General features: G+C 39.5%; 4 protein-coding genes across 6 annotated transcripts; all 4 read right to left on the minus strand.

The window, feature by feature from the left end:
• Positions 1 to 67: 67 nt before the first annotated feature.
• On the minus strand, positions 68 to 10,007 carry LOC124187070. Its single transcript, XM_046579319.1, has 13 exons — positions 9,854 to 10,007; positions 8,564 to 8,811; positions 8,117 to 8,486; positions 7,428 to 7,765; positions 7,123 to 7,356; positions 6,777 to 7,028; positions 6,549 to 6,712; positions 3,040 to 3,238; positions 2,582 to 2,951; positions 1,821 to 2,158; positions 1,514 to 1,747; positions 1,167 to 1,418; positions 68 to 321 (listed from the first exon to the last, which is right to left on the minus strand). The coding sequence occupies exons 2-13, from the start codon at positions 8,748 to 8,750 to the stop codon at positions 155 to 157; spliced, it is 3,105 nt and encodes a 1,034-aa protein (XP_046435275.1). The 5' UTR covers positions 8,751 to 8,811; positions 9,854 to 10,007; the 3' UTR covers positions 68 to 154.
• A 567-nt stretch (positions 10,008 to 10,574) lies between these two features.
• On the minus strand, positions 10,575 to 13,738 carry LOC124187071 (cytochrome P450 6A1-like). The gene is made up of 6 exons (XM_046579321.1): positions 13,141 to 13,738; positions 12,680 to 13,049; positions 11,973 to 12,310; positions 11,666 to 11,899; positions 11,320 to 11,571; positions 10,575 to 11,275 (listed from the first exon to the last, which is right to left on the minus strand). The coding sequence occupies exons 1-6, from the start codon at positions 13,325 to 13,327 to the stop codon at positions 11,067 to 11,069; spliced, it is 1,590 nt and encodes a 529-aa protein (XP_046435277.1). The 5' UTR covers positions 13,328 to 13,738; the 3' UTR covers positions 10,575 to 11,066.
• Positions 13,739 to 16,122: 2,384 nt separating this feature from the next.
• On the minus strand, positions 16,123 to 18,495 carry LOC124186806 (probable cytochrome P450 6a13). The gene is made up of 6 exons (XM_046578828.1): positions 18,173 to 18,495; positions 17,717 to 18,086; positions 17,008 to 17,345; positions 16,699 to 16,929; positions 16,370 to 16,621; positions 16,123 to 16,304 (listed from the first exon to the last, which is right to left on the minus strand). Exons 1-6 carry the CDS (start codon positions 18,360 to 18,362, stop codon positions 16,132 to 16,134), a joined length of 1,554 nt encoding a protein of 517 aa, XP_046434784.1. The 5' UTR covers positions 18,363 to 18,495; the 3' UTR covers positions 16,123 to 16,131.
• A 2,675-nt stretch (positions 18,496 to 21,170) lies between these two features.
• LOC124185930 (probable cytochrome P450 6a14) lies at positions 21,171 to 23,952 on the minus strand. 3 transcript variants are annotated; one of them, XM_046577155.1, is made up of 7 exons: positions 23,776 to 23,952; positions 23,206 to 23,498; positions 22,746 to 23,115; positions 22,177 to 22,514; positions 21,877 to 22,110; positions 21,526 to 21,777; positions 21,171 to 21,452 (listed from the first exon to the last, which is right to left on the minus strand). In XM_046577155.1, exons 2-7 carry the CDS (start codon positions 23,390 to 23,392, stop codon positions 21,286 to 21,288), a joined length of 1,548 nt encoding a protein of 515 aa, XP_046433111.1. In that variant the 5' UTR covers positions 23,393 to 23,498; positions 23,776 to 23,952; the 3' UTR covers positions 21,171 to 21,285. The 3 variants fall into 3 exon arrangements, with proteins under 3 accessions (XP_046433111.1, XP_046433112.1, XP_046433113.1); XM_046577156.1 differs by lacking the exon at positions 23,206 to 23,498 and having other exon boundaries at positions 23,776 to 23,950; XM_046577157.1 differs by lacking the exon at positions 23,776 to 23,952 and having other exon boundaries at positions 23,235 to 23,346.
• Positions 23,953 to 24,049: the final 97 nt, after the last annotated feature.

Here is a 24,049-nt window from a genome sequence, read left to right on the forward strand (position 1 = left end):
AAATGAGTTTTTGACTCGAGCAATGGATGAACCATTCCTGGGTAAAGAAATAAGAAAATAATGCTAATTTCGTTAGAATTAAATCCTTGGCATCTTATTTCTGTTGTTATTATTATTTAATTCACTGTTCTATCGGAAAATATCGTTACTCGTCTTAACATCTTTCCTCAACTCTGAGCTTCATACCGCCAAGTGGCATTTGTAGAAAATTTCCGGTGTCCATGACCAGGGGTGATTTCGTATCGGGTCCTGGCTTCAAACGATACTTCGAAAGCAGGGTGATCAGGCCGATTTTTGTTTGAAGAAGACCGAACCTCATGCCTGCAAGGAGGTCAGGAAAGGACTCGGTGCACTTGTATCTAACAATCTAACAAGGGAAATACACGAATCGGGGGTGATTGATGTTGATAAAATTTGAACTGGTGAAAGTAGATCGAATTTCGTTATACTCGTATTTTTTTCCATCCCATGGACAGCAGTTCTTGAGAAACCACACAGGGTTTGTTATGTAAAAATTTGTTTATTCGTGTTTTTGTTACTTTCAAGGACATTTTAATGAAATTATTTTCATCCAACAGAATGGATACTGGATGCACTTACGATTTGTATATTATGTAAATATTCCAATAAAAGGAATACAAAACTACGTGACTTTATTAGTGGAAGACCTCGAATTGAGCAAAAGGAAAAATTCTTTAAAAATTAATTTCTCGATTCATAATCAATTATCTGCTCCGGCTTTCCGTTTTGTGTTTTGTTTTAAATGCTTTTACGATGATTATCACCAGCGCGCGTGTGCTAATGCTATTTCTGACAAAGATTGATACTTTGTGCTGCTTATGATAGCGTATAATATAATGATAATACCCGCATTATATCGTTGTTTTTTTAACGATAAGTTCCATCCAGTACATTCTGTTGGAAGGAAATAATTTCATGAAAATTTACATGAAGGTTATCAAAATACAGGGAATAAAAAATTTTAAAAAACAATATAAGCGTTCTGTGATGTCTCAGGTATCGCTGCCCGTGCAACGAAAAAAAAAAAAAAAATAGAGGGTCTAATAAAATTCTATCTAGTTTAACGAGTGAAAAATTTTACCAAATTTGGCTACCCCGGGATCCGTGTATTTCTTTGTTAAGTCGAGACGGCCGTTAAAACTCACCGATACAATTCCTGGGCCCTTCGCCAAACGGTAAGTAAGCATAACGATGTCTCTTGGCGATGTTCTCTTCGCTGAAACGTTCCGGGTCGAATTTCTCTGGCTCAGGGTAATATTCGGGATCCCAATGGATCCCCAATACTGGAAAGAGTATCGGGGTCCCAACTGGGACGACGAATCCAGTCCCAGGCAACTCAATTTCCCGGTTGCACTCTCTGTTCAGGACTGGGATGGATGGATACTTCCTGAGAGTTTCTGTAAACGTGGATCATGAAAGTTTGGTCGAGAGTGAATTGAACGATTCAAATGGCATTAGAATAACTGTTTTCAAATTCTTATCGTTCACTGACCAGAAACTACTTTGTGAAGATAGGTCATTTCCATGATGGCGTCGTACGAAAGACCGCCAAACTTTTCCAACACCACGTTCATTTCCTCGGCCAGTTTATCCTGGATGTCCGGATTCATCGCCATCTCGTAGAGGCAGTGAGTCGCGGTAGACGATGACGTCTCAAAGCCGCCAACCCAGAATACGAAGGCCTGTGCAGCTCCTTCCAGCATTGTGATCTTGTCGGTTGAAGGCACTGCAGCGTTCTCAGATAAGTTTTAAATTTTTACTTTCTTAGACCCTCGAGAAGGAAGTAATCAGTCACCTACTTGCGTCCGGCTGCGCGTCCTTTTCATCGTCAGGATTGACGTAGCCCTTGGTCAGCAGTTGGATAACGAGTTCCATAAAGTCCTTTCGAACCACATTATTGGCCGTTCTATATTCGACGGTGTCCTTGAAGGCGTTTATTATGAAATTGGAAGCGCCTTCGTCGAGAAACTTGATCTTGAATAACTGCATGATCGATGGACACAGTGCCATCATTGTATTTTTTAGTGGATTAGGCTCGAGTAATTTACGACCCCAGGAGCGAAACTCTGCTTTCGGGTTCTCCAGGCTATTGCATTCGATACCGAAAGCGACTGAGGCGATTACATCAGTAGAGAATCTGCACTCGTAAATCAGAAACGACAAGTAATCATTTTGCTAAGAGAAGTAAAAAACACGAACAGTATGTAAATCTACGTCGATTATCACTTCGAATCTCTTCGGTCTGGATTGCCAAAGTTCTGATGATTCAAAATTTCTACTGGCTAGAACTCGCGGAAGGCTAAAGTTTTCGTATCGAACTTAACTGATTGCAAAGAATTTTCATTGCGCATAAAGCCATGTAGTTTCAAACAAAACTTCAAAATTAGAACCATTCGGACTGATGAGATCATTCGTTATAATCAGTTCGGATTTTTTACACCTCCTCCAACTTACAAAGAAGGTATCCCAGATCAATCTTTCCGATTTGATTTCTTTTGAAATATGTTGTAGTAGACTAAAAATTAAGTCATACTACTGTCGATGATTTGATTGGACCTACCTGGCCATGAGATCCTTGACCTCGACGAGGTCGCTCTGGCTGGTCTCCGTGGCTATCCGCTTGCTGAGGTTGTCCGCAATATCCTTCACCGTCGTGAACATGTACTTTATTTTTCCAGTCGTGAAGGTTGGCGTGAACTTAACCCTGAGATGCCGCCATTTCGGACCACCAAGCAGGAACAGGTTACCTGTCATTGGGTCAAGCTGTTCGTTGTGATACATGCCGCGGTCCTGGAAGGCCGTGAATTCCTTCGTCATTATGAATCGAATTATCTCAGGATCGCAGACCACGAGGTTGGGTATGTGGAACGAGTAGACACCGAAGACGCGGTTCTTCCTGAATTTCAAATACAGGTCGCGCATCAGTTGACCTGCAATATGCAAACGATAAACCTTGAAATCGTATCTGTGACTTCTTTCCCCTATAGAATAAAAAAAGTCACAGTTCATTCTCCTTACCCACGGACAGTTTTGCTGTAAGTACTGGCCAGATAGTCCCAAACGGAACGACAGGTTCAGACTGCGCGATTCCTTTTGAACTCCAGTAATGGTAAGCGACATGTTTCAAGTAAAGATATATCGCACCGACAATAGAAATTATTACTCCCAGAAACTGAAGGAACAAGTTTGCCGAAATGAGTCCCATCGTATTACGAACTTATCAGGGGTTCCACGGAACAAAAATACTTAATGATTTGTTTTGCCCAACGCACGATCTGAAATTACAGATGATCATTTTCTTGATGGATTTATGAAAATTCTAATAAATTTATACACATTATTTGTTCGTCACGTTATTCACACTTCGTACGATGAGTTTATGGTGATTTCTTTTTACTCTTCATCGCCTTTGGGGTTGTGACAAAAATATTGGTTTCGGTCGAAATCACTTTTTTTTTTTTTCTAATTTCAACGAATTTTAACGTTTTTAAACTTCTAGGCAACCGAAAAACAGGTTTAAAAAAAAAATTTCCGATAAACTACCAGGATGATCTCGGAAACGGCTCAATAAAAAAATCTAAAACTTACAGGATTTCACGACCAAATAACGATGATAAAAAACTGCCACGTCTCGTTCAATTTTAAGTTTTGTTTCTACCGGAAATGAATCGATTTTCAATGTATATCCGAAGAACTTGTATCCTTTCCTCTTTATTACTGTTTCAAAATAAACGATTAAATTTTTCGGAGTGCATTTAGTTATTCTTTCAAAAATTTATTAATGTCTTGCTCGCTCAGAAAAAAAAATTTTTCTTCAATTCTTATTTCAATACGTTTTCATTTTGTTGTCAAGTTCTTTCAAATTCAGATTTTTCATTCAACTATTTTCGAAATCATCGTGGAATTTTCTCGGACAGACAGACGAACTCTTCCATTTTCATGGCGGCTAAAAGTATCGCGAAAAGAACTATTCGTAGGGCTTGTCATTCGTTATTATTGGTGCATGAATACTTCGTAAGAAGAAAATCTTAGATGAATTGCGGTTGGCGTATTTAATTTTCGTTGAAATGATTCATTCCAAACGTAAAAACCGATTCGCACAGATTCGGGAAATTTAGCGAAAGTTAATGTTCTATTTTTACAGATCCGACTTGTTTTTAATGCAATTATTGAATTATACCGCGCAAAAATTTAGATTAAAATCAATGTACAATAAACATGTATAACAAATCACTTTCGATTACTTGTCCAAAACCCACCGTCTGAATTACAGCGTATATTGGATTCTGGAAAATTCGGTCGATCTTTCGTATAATTCAGAGGTCTATTGTACCTATTTAATTTTCTTCAAACATTTATTCAAGAGAAATAAAATTCATTTACATAACATTACGTACGTCTTATTTATCAACAATTTCAGAATCAGTTTAGAAAAATGCTCAACTCACGCATAAGGTGAAATATTATCGCAATCCAGGCATGAATAGAACAGTTGTAGCCAACGACAATGACTACTGACTCAAGAAATTTCATCTGCACATTCGCTATCAAATCCCCTCTCCCAATACATGCCTAAAGAATCGGCGTGCTTAGATTACGAATTTCATTTTGTCTGTAAATGAGATTGACCTTGTTGATGAAGTGCGTCGCACAACCAACGGTTATTAACGCTTATCGGTAGCAAGCGATAATCGGACATAACAACTCGCAATGAGACTTAAATTTTTCGTACCTCATCCAACAATCGCATTCGAAAGTATATTTGATATGCGGAAGGCATTCGATACAGACAAGATAAATAAATAGACAAATAAATTAAATTAAATTAAATTAAATTTTAAAAAACCATACATCATCTAATTTTACTTGATCTTTATTTTCACTCGGTAGATTGAATCCTTATTGCAGAACAAGTGTAAACTTCACGTTGTATATTATAAAATGCTCGCTGAAAACAGCTGGAGGTCATTCCGTAGGTTTTATGCTGGTGAATAAAACTAGACACGTATTATTCATGCAAAAATAGTCATCGATATTTTTTATTTTACGATGCATTTAGTAAGCTTGACATGGTACGTACATGGTATATAGCATTCAAGAGACAAGAGTGTCGTTGTGTTGTGATATTTTTACAAAATCCTAAAATTAAGTAGCTGAACACGCTAACAAGGTTTGAAATTGCTATATAAATTTTTTTAACGTAAGTTCAAGAGTTACAAAAATTTTTTGAAATAAAATGAGTATGTCTTTACCTCACGAAAAATCAAGCTTGAGAAACAATTTATTTCACAATACTTTTCATCGCCATGAAATGGGTAGAGTCAGGTAAAGTTCTTCGTTGATCTCGAAAACGGTTTGATGAAAAAAATAAAATTGCAAAATTCGGAATGAATTGACTACGAAAACGCGGTTTTTCCTAAACTTTGAAGCACAGGTTGGACATTAGTTGATCTCAAACATACAGTCACAGAGTTTTGCCAGCCAATTCGAATCTTAAAGAAAAACATGTTGCGTCGAGAAGTAACGTTTTAATACTAAGTTAACGACACGAAGATTCTCATAAAATCCCTGAAGCCCCCTAAGTACGTATATTTTTCTCGTTAATTAATCGTACGTCACGATTTCGAAAACCAATTTGTGTATCATTATTACAGTGCGCATTTACTAATGATGTTTAAGCAATTCAGTCTACTGCCAGAGGTGAAATAAAAGCCATTAGACATATACCGATGATGCCGTCTGATATGTAAGACGCACTCGTCATCGCACAAGTCAATCCAAATTTCTATAAATACTAGATTGTGAATCAAATGCATTCGCGAGCCGATGACGAATATATTGCAAATGCACGAGAGGTGAGAAAGACTCTGCCTGCAATGTGTACACGATACTTTATGTAACAAAAGTATGGTTTACAAGTTTCTTTTGCAGTGGGATACAAAAAAGATCACTTTTTACTACCAAGACGTAAAAGTGTGCTTTTTTGTAATCCGATGATCTTTTTTTTTGTTGTGCCGCAGAAATGATTACTTCACGTACGGAACTCAGGGAAAAAATTACGGGTTAACCACACTGGCGTTATATAAAGTTAATTGATAAATTCTAGAACAAATAACAGACTGTAGCAGAGATATTACAATAAATTGGCGAACGAAGAAGTGTGAATAAAATGACAAGGAAATGGCATGATTGGGACTATTTGGAATTAATTGTGCTTGTGAGTAAATCGAGGTAGCCAAATAAATATAACCTTGGTTTAAGTTGTACACGCATATGCCTGAGTAACTGTGAAGGCTAATCATTATTAATGTACTGTGATGCCAATTGGTCTGCTGCAACTATATATAATTACTTTTCAAGGTTCGTATAGTCGATTATACTCACTGTTGGAGATGACAAAGAAAAACAAAACATGAATAATGACGAATGAAAGGATGTATAATGAATTATAATAACAATTCTCTAAAAAAGGTCAATTTATTTTTGCCGTACAAAAGAGAACAACTGCAAAAGTTTCCAAGCATCTAATTACGTTCTTCGACTCGCAGTGGCACTCCACCAACTGACATGAGTAGGAAATTTCCTGTATCCACAGGTAGGGGTACTTTGGTCTCTGGTGCTGGTTTGAAACGATACTTGGAAAGCAGGGTGATGAGACTGATTTTCGTTTGAAAAAGGCCGAACCTCATACCTGTGAAAAAGTTAAAGCAATTCAGCGGATCTGTATCTTAGTCGAGATCGTAGTTGAAACTCACCGATGCAATTCCTGGGGCCTTCGCCAAACGGAAGATAAGCATAACGATGTCTCTTGGCGATGTTCTCCTCGCTGAATCGTTCCGGGTCGAATTTCTCCGGGTCAGGGTAAATGTCAGGGTTCCAATGGATCCCCATCACGGGAAATACGATCGGGGTTCCGGTTGGGACAACGAATCCGGTTTCTGGCAACTCGACTTCCCTGTTGCACTCTCTGTTCAAGATTGGGAAGGAAGGATATTTCCTGAGGGTTTCTGCAAAACATGGATTATGAACACTTTGGTTATAGGCATGTCCGTAATTCGGATGGTACGTATGATTGATTTTAAATACTTCTAGTTGGCTGACCTGAAACCACTTTGTCAAGATAGGGCATTTCCGCGATTGCGTCGTAAGTCAAACCTCCAAACTTTTCTAGAACGATGTCAATTTCTCTAAAAAGTTTCTCCTGGATGTCCGGATTTATCGCCATCTCGTAGAGACAGTGAGTCGCGGTCGAAGAAGAAGTCTCGAAACCGCCAAGCCAGAAAACGAAGGCCTGAGCCGCTCCTTCCAGCATAGTGATCTTCTCACTCGCAGAGGCTAGATCGTTAAGGAACATATTCTAAAATTTTGCTCGATTAGAATCTTGGGGGGGATAAGCGATCATCCACCTGGATCCCGTTCCGTGTCTTTGTCGTCATCAGATTTGACGTAGCCCTTGGTCATCAGCTGGATAACGAGGTCCATAAAGTCCTTCCGAACCACATTGTTTTCCGTTCTGTACTTGACGGTATCATTGAAGGTGTTTATTATAAAGTTGCAAGTACCATCATCAACGGTCTTGAAGTGCAGCATCATCATTATCGACGGGCATAACGTCATCATCACATTCTTCACTGGTTGAGGCTCGAGAAACTTCCGACCCCAGGCGCGAAATTCTGCATCCGGGTTTTCCAGGCTGTTGCAATCGATCCCGAAAGCTACCGAAGCTATTACATCCGTGGAAAACCTGTACGGATGGATCAGAAACGACAAGCATTTAAACATGCAAGTGCGGTTCAACATCTCCAATAGTATAAACCTAGGTCTACTATTACGTTCAATCGCTTTAGTCCCGACGTCAATCAGCCCAGTCAAAACCAGTAACGTTTTAAAATTTCAACTGGTGGGAATTAATGATTTACCATAAAAAATCTGTGCAAGATATTTAAATACTACTAATCCCAGTACACTTTTAGAAATTAGAACTCTGCAGAATTTCGAAGATCCGGATTGATGCGTTTCGTTGATAACACCATTTTCCAAACACTTTTAACCATCTCCATTTTCATCAGTAGTGTGCATACTGATTCGAACCTACCTGGCAACGAGATCCTTGACTTCGACGACGCTGCTCTGGTTGGCCTCTTTACGCATGCGTTTGTCGAGGTTGTCCGCGATTTCCTTCACTGTCGGGAACATCTGCTTTATTTTTCCCGTTGTGAAGGTCGGCGTGAACTTTGCTCTCAGGCGTTTCCACTTTGGACCACCGAGAAGGAACAGGTGACCCGACATTGGATCAATTTTTTCGTTGTGGAACATGCCGCGGTCTTGGAAAGCCGTGAACTCTTTCGTCATCATGAACTTTATTATCTCGGGGTCGCAGACCACCAGTGTGGGCTTGTAGAATGAATAGACTCCAAAGATGCGGTTCTTCCTGAAGTCCAAGTACAGTTCGCCCATCAGTTGACCTGTCTCATTTGAATGATAAGCTTCCCTACCGCACATGGGGCTTCTTTTTGCTATAGGATAAAAGGTTCAGACTTACCAATGGATTTCTTCCCCGTTAGGACGGGCCACAGATTCCCAAATGGAATGACAGGTTCAGCCTGCGGGATGCCCTTCGCATTCCAGTAATGGTAAGCGACATGTTTCAAATATAGATATATCGCACCAACAATCGTAATTATTATTCCCAGGAGCTGGAGAAGCAGGTTTGCCGAAACAAACCCCATCGCTTTACGAAATTTTTTGGAATTATCCTGACCCACGTTATTTAAACATTTGTTCTGTTTCCTGCACAGACAAGAATTACGGATAATCGGTTTTTTGGTATATTTACGAGATTCTTAATAATATTATTCGCATTATTTCTCATGTGGTTCGCAGTAACTTTCATTAGGATTTTACGGTGATTTCTTTCTACTTGTTATTGACGTAAGAAAATTTATTCATTGATATTCCGATGAAAAAATAAAACGTAAATCGGTTTGCTCATTTCTTTCGCTTGAATAGGACTTTCAACGCTAAGATTCAACGCTATGAATGCACCATCATTCTATGCCGATTCGACGTGGGTCCAACTTTTGACCTCTCGGAACGAGACGATTTTTTATATAATTGTCCCAACTGTCAAAGGCATTCGGTGTTTTTCGTATTTTACATGTTTCGGAATTGATTCGGATTATCGAAATTTTTTCGAACGTTTTGATACTTCTAAAATTACGTAACGTTCTAGGCTAAGAAAAAGTTGCGCTGATTGTATTCCATTCTCGAGATATCATAATTTTTTTTTTTTTTTTAACTTTGTGTTGTTATTCGAATAACTTGAAAACCGCTCGACTGATTGAATTAAAAATCTAATCAGTTCCAAGTTAAGAAAAATCCTGTTGATCGAGCGATTACATACATACACACACGCGCGTCCATATGAAAATGCTCAGAGCTTATTCTCTAGACCTTAAAATGTCTAGACATAGTAAAAATACAAGTTTTTACTTTCCCGATGATTGTAATAACCTCTTATGGTTTTTTTTTTCTTAAAACCAGAAAAAAAAAATACAGGAACAGGAAGTTGAGAAATAGTGAATGTCTTCCGGAGTCAGAAGAGTCATACATATAAAAAATGGCCAAACCCAGATCAAATTGGCAAGGAGTGTCCCAACAATAACCGTTGTGCTAACACGATCGATCCATGGTATAATTTAGAAGTTTATTCCTCGCTATTTACTTCGAGTATTTATTCCCAAGCAGCAAAACACATTTACGTTATACTTCACGAAATTCGTAATTATAAAACCATTTTTTAATTAATATTATGAAGAAAAATACAACTCACCGGTAAGTTGAAATGTTATTACAATGTCGATGCGAACCGAACAGTTGCTTAATGATCGAGGCTTGTGTTCTCGCGAAACATCCATATGCAAACTTGACCGTGAATCCCCTCTTCGAACAGATATCAGAGGAACAGTCGCAGTTAAAATTGTGAATTTCACGATGACGCCACCGAGTGAACGTAATCTTATCTGAAGTAAACGGCAAGCGAGGTTCGATAAATTACATAACGCTAAATTCTACGGTACAGTAAAGGGAAGCCTATGTACGTACTATCCCATTACAGCGTTATGTAATCTATGGAAGATCCTCTGAATCGGATATTTTAAATTGCGCGGTAACTTTTCATGCCTCGACAAGCAATCAAACTTGGAAATCTCCTACTGTAATAACAATGAATCATATTATTTTTATATTGGCGAAATTGGTGCTTCCGGCAAAACTTCAATTTAAGCGCCTCTATTTTATTGACTGAAAAATTAAAACAAATGGATCTACTTTTTGCTGTTATATTGAAATTTGGGGGAATTGCTTACTGTCAAGATTGTTTATAAGCTGTTTGATTTAATTGTTTCTCTTCTTGTTGATACTTTGATAAATCAAAGTATTGTAGAGTAAGTGACAAAAGTAAACGACGAAGATACGAATCTATTTACACATGCTAAGTTACTGTAATTACAAGTTTTCTGAAAGTTTTATTGGAGGTTATTTCATAGCCTAACGTACATTCTCATAACATAGCCATTCTATTGACGATTAGTGTAGGCACCCATTTGTCATGCACTTTCATTTTATACAATTTATTTGGAAGTTCCTTCAACTTCAATTCATAAGCGCTGTGCTGTCGATAGCCGAAAGCATGTTTTCGGTACCTCAGAACTATCATTTACCTACATTTCGAAAATTAGAAGAGATGATAATTTTGAGATAGGCTAATTTTTTGGCATTCTTTAAGATGCGCGGGGATTGTATGCTGCGTGTAAGGTGTTTGAAATTTGCACTTTTGGATTCAGGGTCATCTGATCTACCAATCTTATATGGTATTGGCCGTATGCTATGTGACGAAAATTTCAGTCAATGGGTACTGAGATGTAGCAAGAATGTAAGGTATGACGTGAGTTTACTTTCACACCATTTTTCTTTCTCGGAATTAGAAAATTTTTGTAGAACATAGACGGTAATATATACATAGCGATGCAAAAAATGACCTATTGTTACAGTTGATTCTTTTTATTTTTCTCCCTTTTTTCAACACGTAGCGTCACTCTACCTTGCGGAGTCAGAAAAAAATTTCCTGTATCGGCAGGTAGGGGAACTTTGGTGTCCGGTCCTGGCTTGAAACGATACTCGGAGAGCAGAGTGATGATACCAATTTTTGTTTGAAGGAGGCCAAACTTCATGCCTGTTGAAGGGACAGAAACGACTGAGTGGACGTGTATCCAAGTCGGGATGGCGGTTGCAACTCACCTATGCAGTTTCTGGGCCCTTGGCCAAACGGGAGGTACGCGTATCGGTGTCGCTTGGCGGTATTTTCTTGGTTGAAGCGTTCCGGATCAAATTTTTCCGGTTCAGGGTAAATGTCGGGGTCGTGGTGGATACCCAACACCGGAACGACTATCGGGGTTCCAACCGGGACGACAAACCCGGTCTCGGGCAGCTCGACTTCCCTGTTGCACTCCCTGTTCAGGATCATGAAGGATGGATACTTTCTGAGGGTTTCTGTGAGGAACGAATATAAAATCATTGATGGGAAAACGAGTAACTTGGTGCAACTATACGAATCAGTATTTTTAAACTTTTTTCGTTTATCGACCTGAGATCACTTTGTCAAGATACGTCATTTCCGTGATGGAATCGTATGTTAAGCTGCCGAACTTCTGTATCACGCTGTTAATTTCATCGGCAAGCTTCTCTTGTATGACCTGATTCATTGCCATCTCGTAGAGGCAGTAAGTGGCGGCGGTAGAAGAGGTCTCGAATCCACCAAACCAGAAAATGAAGACTTGAGCCGCTGCTTCCAGCAAGGTGATCTTCTCATTGTCAGTCACTAGATCAATATGAATTACTTCTTGGATTTCCACCACTGTGGACTATCAAGAAAGAAAGAATCAATCGCTCACCTGGATCCTGTTGCGTGTTTTTACCGTCATCAGAGTTCACGTAACCCTTGGTCATCAGCTGAATGACCAGGTCCATGAAGTCGTTTCGGACGACGTTGTTCGTCCTCCTGTATTCGACGGTGTTCTTACAGACGGTGATTATCAAATTTGAAATTTCTTTGTCAAGATATTTTATGTTGAATATCTTCATCACCGATGGACACAGTGTGGCAAGTGCATTCCTCACTGGCTTAGGCTCGACGAGCTTTCGGCCACAGACATGAAACTCCGCTTGCGGATTCTCCAGGCTTTTGCTTTTAATCCCGAAAGCAGCCAACGCGATCACATCTGTGGAAAATCTTTTAGCATGGCACAATAAATAATGATCGGTAATTGTCCATATTGTCCATTAGTTATAGATTTAAATAGTATAACACCATGCCGACCATTATGACCAATCTATACAGATATAGCATTAGAACAGAATCGTAGAAATCCTAAGGTAATAAGGATTCGCACCTGTCCGAAGTTCCAGAAGGTCGAACCTTCTGATAAACCATAAAAACTACCCAAAGTGGAAAAAAAAATTTTTGGAACTCGGAGCCACTGATACTTTTGACCGCTTAGACTATTGAAATTCGAAACAAACATCAACGATGAGTGTCTGATCATCTTCTAGCTGTCACGTAAAAAAAAAACAAGCGTGTCGATTTTTTCATCCGACCTACCTGGCCATGAGGTCCTTCATCTCAACGAGGTCGCTCCGGTTGGTCTCCTTGACTATCTGCTTGCTGAGGTTGTCCGCAATTTTTCTTACCGTCGAGAAGATGTTCTTCGTTTTCACGGTCGTGAACGTTGGTGAGAACTTGGCCCTGAGACGTCGCCACTTCAAACCTTCGACTAGGAATATGTTTCCCATAAGTGGTTCGAGCTTTTCATTGCGATACATGCCGCGGTCCTGGAACGCACTGAACTCCTTCGTCAGTATGAACCGGATCACTTCGGGGTCACAGACCACGAGGCTGGCTTTGTGAAACGAGTAAATTCCGAATATGCGGTTTTTCTTGAATTTTGAATACAGGTCGCTCATAAGTTGACCTGGAACATAGTTACGAGTGATGAATATCCGAACCTTATCTGGGACTTTGTTTTTCCATAAAATCGAATGTTTCAAACGAATTCTCCTTACCCACAGATTTTTTCGTCGTAAGAACCGGCCATAAGCTACCAAACGGGATGACAGGTTCAGACTGCGTGATTCCTTTTGAACTCCAGTAATGATAAGCGACGTGTTTCAAATAAAGATATGTCGCAACAGAGATCGCAGTTATCAGCCCCAGAAGCTGGAGGAGCAAGTTTGCCGAAAAAAGTCCCATCGTTCCAAAAATTAATCAGGGGGCCCCTTGATTGCAAGGCTATTCCTGGACTTATGTTGCTGACCACGCAACCTGGAATTACACTTTATCACTAACTTGATTCAATTGAGACTTTTATTGAATCCCCCATTGTAAACTTTATTTCTACTCGGACAATGAATCGTTTTTGTTTTCATCACTATTTTCATTAGCAATAATCTGAGGGTGCATCTTTTGTACGGATAGACTCCCTAGATTGCGCTGATGTTTCACCTCACGTTGATAGAATATTATAACCAGCACAAGAAAAATGCAGAAAGTCATTTTGACTGTATGTTGAATTGCATAATCAGCAATGAGTCAAACAATTGTCTGTCATGAACACAATTTCGCATACGAGTGTCCAATGAATTGTGTAACGTCATTGAATATATCGAGATTATTACGGGAGTACTTTTCTTTACAGCACGTACAATTCATAAGGTTTTCATACCAGCATATTTGTATAGAACAGAATGCGACACATTTGTATTTCGACTGCAGCCTTCAAAATTCCAACGTAATTGGTTTGTTTCATATGAAAATACAGTCTATTACGTCTGCGCTAGAACGCTGTAATCTCTAGGTTACATTAACAACGCCAAGTGTAATAATCTCAAACTAACTACCTTCAATTTCAAATGAATAACACATTATAGTTCGAAATTAGCGATGCGCACTCGGACGGTTTTTCAAATATATGTTTTTGTCGTTTACTTAATCCCGGTTCACGATTGCGATAGAAAGCCTGGCTTCAGTTATTGTAACACACGTTATTAATAATCTTATAACGACGTGTCGATTATCGGGTACGATTTCAATTGTCTCTACGTAATATTTTTCATGTCAATAAAACCCATGATCATGAAAACTGTCTCACAAGGAACTCCTCCGATTTTAATCCATTTCATGTCCGTTTTTATGCATCGAAAACTAAGAGACAATTTTATTTATTTATTTGCTAATAAATGGTTCAAAGGGGTGAAAACGACCCCCCAAATATGGGCACCCAGCGGGGTGATTTCTTGATACGCTTGATGGATTTGAGTGAAACCAACGCTGAAATGTTTTATTAATGAATAGGAACACGTAAAATATTTTCAAATGTGATGCATAATTATTCTTGGAATAATCTACTTTCAGTATGAAGGGTGGAAATTTTTTTATACGAAATATTTGGACGACACATCGTTGAGGTGAAAATTAAATGGCTGATCTCACTCGAAGTATTTGGAAATTTCAAAATGATATCGTCTTCTCAAGATCGAAACAGAGTTCAGGAGTTTAGGTGTTTCAGGTCAACTATTTCAGAAAATTACCCCGTAACGTGACGTGCCTTTTGTTTTCCAATATCAATAACAACGTACCTATTATACGAATATTCAAGCTTTTCACTCGGCTAGATGGAATCCTTCATACAGCTGAGTATTCTAGTCGCAGTTCCGATGGTACTTGAATTGTTTTATTCTCGGTAATCGGCAATGAAAATATACCGTTTGTTGTAAATAGAAGTCGGACTTTTCACAATTTTCGTAAATGCATGTGACTCGGGCCACGACTAGAGGTAAAGTGAGAGCCATCCATCATGTGCTAATGCGTACACTCGTCTTCACCACTGTATAGGTCAAATTGAATTCCGAATACACCAAATAAGTATACTGTAGAGTAATCGCTAGACTATATGGGCAAAATTTAAAATAGGTACATAGACTGTACAAACTGCGCTTGAAGATCGGAGATTCATGCGTGCGTAATCATGTCGTGGCGATAAAATATTTATGTGAGTAACAGTTCAGGCAGATAATTATCAATGAATGGTAGTTGAATATCTTGAAAGTAGAATCAAGAATTTCAACAATACTTACCTCGACTAAAGTCAGTTTTTTTCTACATCATGAACGCGATCAACATACAAAATAACTCAATTTCTAAGCACCATTGGCAAGAGAGTAACAACAGACTTCTTTTTCTAACGCCGGTCGTTCGTAATCAGAGTGCCTTGTGCGAGCGATTGATCTTCCAAAAATTAATGAGATGTCTCATGATCAGTCTGATCAACCGCATTTTTTTTTTTTTATCTCACCACAGAAAATGGCATCAATTATGAGGGGACATATTTGACACGGATAGACTCATTAGATTACGTTGAAATTTGAACCTTAGGTAAGTAAAATGTGGCTAACAGAATGATGAAATATGTATATTATAATTTTATCATAAATATAAAAGAGTTCATAGATTATAATGGGAATATTCATATTAGCTAGAGATTGAAGTACCGACGATGAACGCTCGGAAATTTGTACCCGGCAAATCCTGTGCCATTTCTGGGTTAGACAAAATCGCGAGGATTTTCTGGAATTGGGGCTGTTTGGATTTTGGCATCTGTCTGAACAGTTCAGTGAAATCTGGACGAATAGGTCCTGGTTCTAACTGTACCTATACTTGCGTCGAGTACTGGTAGAGGATGGATTATGAAACGCGATAATATTTCTCTGAGCAAAGCGCAATGCATTTTCAAGTAATTCATACGTTACAACGAATAACTTACAAAACTGTTCAATCCTTGAACAGCTCATACGAAAGTGTAGTAAAATACTCTATTTATTGATTTCAATGATACTATGCTATGTCAATATGTGTGATGGGCGATGAAAACTAGTGAGAAATTTTCGGAATAATGTAATTTTACTTTCGTATCATTTTTCATCATTGAATGTACAAGATCTCTGAAAAGTATAGACACAACTGTAATTGAAAAGAACATACATATTTTTCAGTTCTACTCATTTTTTTTGCCGTTTCTCAATACGTAGCGTCACTTTACCACGAGGAGTGAGAAAAAAACTTTTTGTTTCGGTGGGTAGGTGGTCTTTGGTGTCCGGTCCTGGCTTGAAACGATACTCGGAAAGCAGAGTGATGATACCGATTTTCGTTTGAAGGAGTCCGAACCTCATGCCTATAAAAGAAATAGAAATGACTGAGTAGACATGTATCTAAGTCGAGACACGGGGAAAAACTCACCGATGCAATTTCTGGGCCCTTTTCCAAAAGGCAGGTAAGCGTATTGGTGTCGCTTTGCAATATTCTCTTGGTTAAAACGTTCCGGATCAAATCTCTCCGGCTCGGGATAGATTTCGGGGTCATGGTGGATTCCCAGCACTGGAAAGATTATCGGGGTTCCAACTGGGACCACAAACCCGGTCTCGGGCAGCTCGACTTCCCTGTTGCACTGCCTGTTTAGGATTGGGAAGGAAGGATACTTCCTGAGCGTTTCTGCGAAACATTGATTATGACACTTTGATTCAATTGGTGGGAAGATGATTATCTGCAAAGTACTTTCGTTAACTGACCTGAAATAACCTTGTCAAGATAGGACATTTCCATAATGCTGTCGTATGTCAAGCTTCCGAATTTTTCTAACACGGTATTAATTTCCTCGGCAAGCTTCTCCTGAATGTCCTGATTCATCGCCATCTCGTAGAGACAGTGAGTGGCGGCGCTAGAAGACGTCTCGAAGCCGGCAACCCAGAATACAAAGACCTGAGCTGCTCCTTCCAATAGAGTGATCTTCTCACTGGCAGCTACGTTATCGGCAAACGGCATTAAGTATCTAAACTTTCACTTTTACAGTACTTCGAAGAAAGCAAAACATCGTCTACCTGGATCTTGACTCCTGTCTTTGCCGTCGTCAGAGTTCACAAAGCCCTTAGTTATTAACTGGATAACCAGGTCCATGAAGTCCTTTCGAATCACGTGATTGGCCGTTCTATGAGCGATAGTGTCCTTGACGATATTTATTATGAAATCGGAAGTACCTTTGTCATTAAAACTGATGTTCAATGCCGTCATGATCGACGGATACAGTGTCATCAGCATATTTTTAAAAATTTTAGGTTCAAGGAGTTTCCGGCCCCAAGCGCGGAACTCCGCTTCCGGGTTCTCCAAGCTACTGCTGTCAAGGCCGAAGGCTACCGCAGTTATTACATCCGTGTTAAATCTGCACTCGTAAATAAAAAATGGTAATGTCTCAGGGTGCTAATGCGGGTCAAAATCTCGACTGGCATAAATTCAGGTCGATAATTACGTCAAATCTCTCCGGGTCAGATGATCAAAATCTCAAAGGTTTCAAAAACAAGGCTTGCATTCAAACTCCCAAATGAAAGTATGTATTTATCTACAGATCTTATTCACAGTAAAATATATTCGTACGACATTAACACCATTAATCAGAGAAAAAAAATCTTCGGCTACCGAAACTTTCAGCAATTTTGATTTTTCAGCCTCATGATAACCGACAGAAACATCGATCTGAACATTCTGCCCCATCTCCATTTCAATCAAATAGTACGGGTTATTGATTCGACCGACCTGGCTATGAGATCCTTGACTTCGACAACGCCGATTTGGTCCACCTCCTTGGCCGTCCACTTCCCAAGTTTCTCCGCGACTTCTTTCACCAGTGGAAACATCTGTTTTATTTTCCCGGTGGTGAACGTCGACGTAAACTTCACTCTGAGGGGCCTCCACTTCGGACCACTGAGCAAGAATAGCTGGCCAGACATCGGATCAATTTTCTCGTTGTGGTACAACCCTCGGTCCTGGAACGCTGTGAACTCCTTCGTCATTATGAACCGGATTATCTCAGGATCGCAGACCACCAGTGCTGGCTTGTGGAAGGAATAGACTCCAAACATGCGGTTCTCCCTGCGGTCCAAGTACAGGTCACGCATCAGTTGGCCTGAGACACGTCAACGATAAGTATAGAGTTCATATTCGGCACTTTTCCGTTGCATGTTTTGAAAATTTGTCAACTGGCTTCCTTACCCACGGACTTTTTTGCAGTAATGACCGGCCACAGGTTTCCAAATGGAATAGTAGGTGTAGACTGCGCGATTCCCATCGAACTCCAGTAATGGTAAGCGACATGTTTCAGGTAAAGATATATCGCACCAGCGATTGTAATTATTATTCCCACAAGCTGAAGAAGCAAATTTTCCGAAACAAGCCCCATCATTCAACGCACTGGTAAGGTATGTCCCTGACCATGGAGATTTTGAGACTTATATTACTGACCGTGCAACCTGAAATGATATTCAAGATTTTGTGGATGAAATAAAGAACACCGTTGAACGTTCAAATTAAGGGGAGAAGGGATTGTATCTTGGATGAATGAGCTTTTCGATAAGACGTGTCATGATTTATATTTTTCACTTTCACTTTTGCCTAATAAGCATCAATTTCGAAGAGTATATTTTTCAAGGATAGACTCATCAGCTCACGTTCGTTCGAGCCTTAAGCTGATTAAATGCGGCTTATAGAAATGATGAAATATGTTTTGATTTCATGATTCATTCAACAGTTCACAACGGATTCAACAATTGTTTTCATTGCAAAAATTTTATTCAAATGCGAGGAAGCCTGTTTGATTTTCACATTATTAAAGAAGGAAGTTGGGTTAGTGATAAAAAACAAAACATGGTTAATACCTGGTAACCAGGTTATACCGTCATGATACAAAAGTGATAGAACCGTATTCTTTTCGAAGTCACAAATAAGTACATCACATGAACCGTAAAGAAATGTGAACTGTAAATTGGAGTGAGAATTTTATTGAAAATTCTACCTAATATTAGTAAAGATTATTCTCAACAGGTTGTTTAAATATATGGGCCATTCCACCAAATCCTGTACGCAAATCAAGCCTCAAAATTTTTCGTGTTACTTTTTTTTTTAAAAGTTCTTTGCATTATAACATGTTATATATGGTGTATACCATCGGTGTCAGCAAAGAGATGATCCGAGTATGAAAGATCTCCGACTTCAGTCAGATGATATTCGGACTGTGTCGTTTTATCGTTGACCGATTATGAAAATACGCTTTGTGTAGTCAATAGAAATCATACTTACTCAGTCTTCGTACGTGTGTGCGATTCAACTTACGAATTAAAGTGGAATGAAAGCCATTCAACATCCATCACCGATTCTGACGATGAGCGATGTCGAACCTGCTTATTACTGACCACCGTTCGAGTCAAAATGAATTCCAGGTACAGCCAATTAGTTGAATATAGAATGAACAATAGATTGGAGTGGCAATATCGAAAATAGTTAGAGAATGTGAAGTAACGGCGGTTTAAGATCGGAAATTTATACAATGGGAATTGTTGTGATTTGGAGTGATGGTTTTGAATACAAGGAAATAGCGAAACGCCATATCGTTTCAATATCCTTTCACCTTGGAAGAAATGGATAGTTATATCACTAGCAAATTCATTGTGCATCAATTTTTTGATGCTAGTTAAAACTTTTTCGAATTGCACATGGTATTCCTGAAATTATATTCCATCATTCGGTACATATGGTCATGGTTTTCATCCATGCGTTCTTCCAAGTCGTTTTTTCGTTATAAAAACATCATTTTAAGGGATAGTTGACGCGAAATTTTATCGTACCATAATCTGAGGGAGCACCTAATTCGCTTTTAAAAAATCCTTGTGCAATTTTTCAAAATTTTCATGATCAAGGAGAGGAGGGCCGAGTGCCGTGTATAGTCAGCCCCCCCACCCGTCCGAGGGACTAAATTTCACTAAAATTGAAAGCGTTCATGGTGATAGTAGTATTTTTAAAAATCTCATAATAACGCTGTGATTTCGAAGAAACAATCTTGACAAATTCTACGGTTAATCTGGGAAACATATTTTGCTGTGTAACGTTATACTAAATTTCGTGAGAATTGATTTCTTGGAATTCCACGACTCGTTATAACAAAATTAGTGTCGCAACATCAAAACTTCATTAGAAAATGTATTTTTCCCGTGAATATGAAGTTTTTTTTTTTTTTTTTTTGTATACAACGCTGATGATGTTATGGCGACATGTCTATTGATAGGTGTGATCGAAAATAAAAATGGCAGGAGGGCGTGGGGGTGGGGTCTATCTTATTTCACTTGACCTTAATTCCATCTCGTGAGTGGTGTCGATCCCATACGTTTCTTGTTCGTAAAATCGTTCTTAAAGCAAAAATGAAACTTGTAAGTACATCGATCGTTTTGTTTTTTTCTTAATACGGAAACGAATGGTGAAGTGCGAATTTAATTTCACCGAACTATGGTTGGTGAAAAATTCAATTAGGTATCCAGGTTTCCAATATTTTTATTTAAGTGCAACAAGTAAAATTCACTCACTGCCACGAAACACCAAGGGCAGCATGAGAGTGGGGTCGTTAGCGATCCCAGCTGTTCCTTTTAATTGTTCTGCGCTATAGCCAGCAAGCAACTGATGCTCCCGCCGGCTCAACCTCACTGTCAGATATTGAACTGAATTATGCTCATGGTCCCCATTCGATAATGTCCATTTGTAGCTGAAGAGCGCAGTTTTAAAGTCGGCTGGGATCGTTTACGACCTCTTTTAAGTTGATTATAAATTTTTTAAACGTCACTTGAAATACTCATCTCTCAATATGCCAAAAATGTAGCTCCAATCCTAGTTTTTGACACTTGTACCAAAACGAATTGCTTTACTACCGACATCCAACTACTCTGAACAAATCAACTTGACCAAATACGCATGACCGTGGTTCAAATTGTGTACTTCACGGTGACTGTAAAAGCTAATTACATATTTGCAATGAATGGTAATCAAATATCCTTAGTGGTACACCAAGGTTAGTGCTGTTTTGGTATTGTCAACAAACGTCGATGATATGAATGTTACTCTACGGTCACATGGTATTTATATGGTCACTCATCCCTTCTGGAGTAGCAAAAAAATTTAAAGTGAGAATTGGCAGGGTCGGAAAACGGACAATGAAATGCAATAACAATTCTTTCAACGTAAGGCCAGTTTATTTTTCACTGTAAGAACAAGTCACCGACAAAACTGCTGAATTCCTGAGCAGCAGAGGTGAACGTGTGATAAGACACTATTTTTATTGACCCTCAGTGTCGTTTCTCGAGACGTAATGTCACCCCACCAAGCGACATGAGTAGAAAGTTTCCTGTATCCAGAGGTAGAGGAACTTTGGTGTCCGGTGTTGGCTTGAAACGGAACTTGGAAAGCAAGGTGATGATACCGATTTTTGTCTGAAGAAGGCCGAACCTCATTCCTTTGAAACAGACAAAAATGACTACCAGTGGACGTACATCTCATGATAAGTTGAGATCGCAGTTATTGCTCACCTATGCAATTTCTGGGCCCTTCGCCAAATGGTAAATATGAATAACGATGTCTCTTAGCGATGTTCTCTTCGCTGAAACGTTCGGGATCAAATCTATCCGGGTCAGGGTAAATTTCGGGGTCCCAATGGATCCCCAATACTGGAACGATTATCGGGGTTCCAGTTGGGACAATGAATCCGGTTTCCGGCAGCTCGACTTCCCTGTTGCACTCTCTGTTTAGGATAGGGAAGGAAGGATACTTCCTGAGCGTTTCTGTGAAACATGGATCATAGTACTTTGGTTGGGAACTGACGACAGGGTGATTCAGATAGCACGAAGATAAATATTTGAAAATTATTCTCGTTCACTGACCAGAAACTACCTTGTCCAGGTAGGGCATTTTCATGATGGTATCGTACGTCAAGCCTCCAAACTTTTCTAACACGGTATTAATTTCTTTGGCAAGCTTCTCTTGAATGTCTTGATTCATTGCCATCTCGTAGAGACAATGAGTGGCAGCGCTAGAAGACGTTTCGAAACCGCCAAGCCAGAAAATGAAGACTTGAGCTGCTCCCTCCAGCATGGTAATCGTTTCACTGGCCCCGACTGAATAGTTATATTCTATATTTTCGCTGTGCGAGAAACTTGAAAGAAAAGTAAACGATCACCTACTTGGATCCCGTTGCACTTCATTTCCGTCATCCGAATTTACGCAACCCTTGGTCATCAGCTGGATAACCAGGTCCAAAAAGTCGTTTCGTACCACATTGTTAGCCATCCTGTAATTGACGGTATCCTTGAAGGTGTTTATTATGAAATTCGAAGGACCTGTGTCAATGGTTTTGACATGTAACATTGTCATGATCGACGGACACAAACTCATCAGTGTATTCCTCACTGGCTTGGGCGTAAGTAGTTTCCGGCCCCATTCGCGGAACTCCGCATCTGGGTTCTCTAAGCTGTTGCAGTCAATTCCGAACGCCACCGAAGCTATCACATCCGTGGAAAACCTGCCCTTACGAATCAGAAACGGTGAGTATCACAGTGCTTGTGCACATCAATCTTTTTAACTATACAATTTTGCATCGTCAAGTATACGTAGAATAACCTCATTCCGAACGGTGAAAATACCGAAGGTGTCAAATATTGCCGTGGTTAGAGTGCCGTTTTTTCACTTTGACCACAATTCACTTTGACCTATCTCGATACTATGCACTACAATACGTATTGACTTCACGTACCTCGCCATGATATCCTTGATTTCTACAACGCCGTTTTGGTTGGCCTCCTTGGCAATGCACTTGCTGAGTTTCTCCGCGATTTCCTTCAATATTCCGAACATTTGCTTCATTTTACCAGTCGTGAAGGTCGGCGTGAACTTAACTCTTAGGCGCTTCCACTTCGGACCACCGAGGAGGAATAAGTGGCCCGATATCGGATCGATCTTCTCGTTGTGGTACAGGCCACGGTCCTGGAAGGCCGTGAACTCCTTCGTCATTATGAACCGGATTATCTCAGGATCGCAGACCACCAGTGTTGGCTTGTGGAAGGAATAGATGCCAAAGATACGGTTCCGTTTGAACTCCAAATACAGGTCGCGCATCAGTTGACCTGGAACACGTGAATGATAAATGTTTCAACTACGTCTGCAACTACGCATGCCCATAGAATAAAAATTTCTTATAAACTGATTCCCCTTACCCACAGATTTTTCTGCAGTGAGTACTGGCCATACACTCCCGAACGGAACTACAGGTTCGGACTGCGCGATTCCCTTAGATCTCCAATAATGATAAGTGACGTGTTTCAGGTACAGATATATTGCACCAGCGATCGTGATCGTTATTCCAAAAAGATGGAAAAGTAAGTTCGTCGAAATCAGCCCCATTGTTCCACTAACTTCGTACGATCAATGACTTATGTTTGTAATTTGGAGACGAACGCTGTGTAACCGGCTCAAGATCGGCTCTCTATGATTGACGATACAGGCTCATCTGCAATGAACGGTCATCAAATGTTTCAACTAGAGCACTAATTCTTATGCTGATAGTGTCTATCAAATTTGGAGACATTTTTTCACTCTACATATTACTAAAAAATTAAACACACTTGAGAAAGTAAATACACTATGCTTTTCCAACCGATTTCACGATTCGGTAAACGATTGCAACAGTTTTCCATCGAGCTCCAAAGTAAATACCGCCATATGATTAATTATGAAATCTTTTTTTCACGGTTTTAGGAAATGTTATTATACCGTCGACCTCGTACCTTAATATTGCGCATCGAGATGGTTCAGTTTTCCTGGGGTAAAATTCAAGATGTCCTAACGCGGAATGAATGAGCCTTAGTGTTTTGAGTACGCTCTATCGGTGGTGTCTAGTCTACTGATCACTTAGACGGCGCGTTGATGTTAATGTTATCGCCGATGGTTGCGAAAGACCGTGAGTATTTGGAATTATGTGTAAACAAAACAAAGATGTTGCTGCTATATGTATGATTAATTTGGAAAGAATATGGAAATAAAATGACGTTAATTAAATTC

Source organism: Neodiprion fabricii, chromosome 7 (genome assembly GCF_021155785.1).
Source record: "Neodiprion fabricii isolate iyNeoFabr1 chromosome 7, iyNeoFabr1.1, whole genome shotgun sequence".
Lineage (NCBI taxonomy): Eukaryota > Metazoa > Arthropoda > Insecta > Hymenoptera > Diprionidae > Neodiprion > Neodiprion fabricii.

Coding starts and splice junctions, on each gene's coding strand:
- LOC124187071 (XM_046579321.1), bottom strand. CDS start 13,327: ATGGGACTTTTTTCGGCAAACTTGCTCCTCCAGCTTCTGGGGCTGATA. Junction 11,572..11,665: donor TCTTGACAAAGTGATCTCAG/GTCGATAAACGA, acceptor CGTTCCTCACAG/AAACCCTCAGAAAGTATCCA. Junction 11,276..11,319: donor AGGGCCCAGAAACTGCATAG/GTGAGTTGCAAC, acceptor ACGTCCACTCAG/TCGTTTCTGTCCCTTCAACA.
- LOC124187070 (XM_046579319.1), bottom strand. CDS start 8,750: ATGGGGTTTGTTTCGGCAAACCTGCTTCTCCAGCTCCTGGGAATAATA. Junction 7,357..7,427: donor AGACACGGAACGGGATCCAG/GTGGATGATCGC, acceptor TTAACGATCTAG/CCTCTGCGAGTGAGAAGATC. Junction 3,239..6,548: donor TGCGAGTCGAAGAACGTAAT/TAGATGCTTGGA, acceptor AACCCCTGATAA/GTTCGTAATACGATGGGACT.
- LOC124185930 (XM_046577155.1), bottom strand. CDS start 23,392: ATGGGGCTGATTTCGACGAACTTACTTTTCCATCTTTTTGGAATAACG. Junction 22,111..22,176: donor TGAAGTGCAACGGGATCCAA/GTAGGTGATCGT, acceptor ATAACTATTCAG/TCGGGGCCAGTGAAACGATT. Junction 21,778..21,876: donor CCTGGACAAGGTAGTTTCTG/GTCAGTGAACGA, acceptor CATGTTTCACAG/AAACGCTCAGGAAGTATCCT.
- LOC124186806 (XM_046578828.1), bottom strand. CDS start 18,362: ATGATGGGGCTTGTTTCGGAAAATTTGCTTCTTCAGCTTGTGGGAATA. Junction 16,930..17,007: donor AGACAGGAGTCAAGATCCAG/GTAGACGATGTT, acceptor CCGATAACGTAG/CTGCCAGTGAGAAGATCACT. Junction 16,622..16,698: donor TCTTGACAAGGTTATTTCAG/GTCAGTTAACGA, acceptor AATGTTTCGCAG/AAACGCTCAGGAAGTATCCT.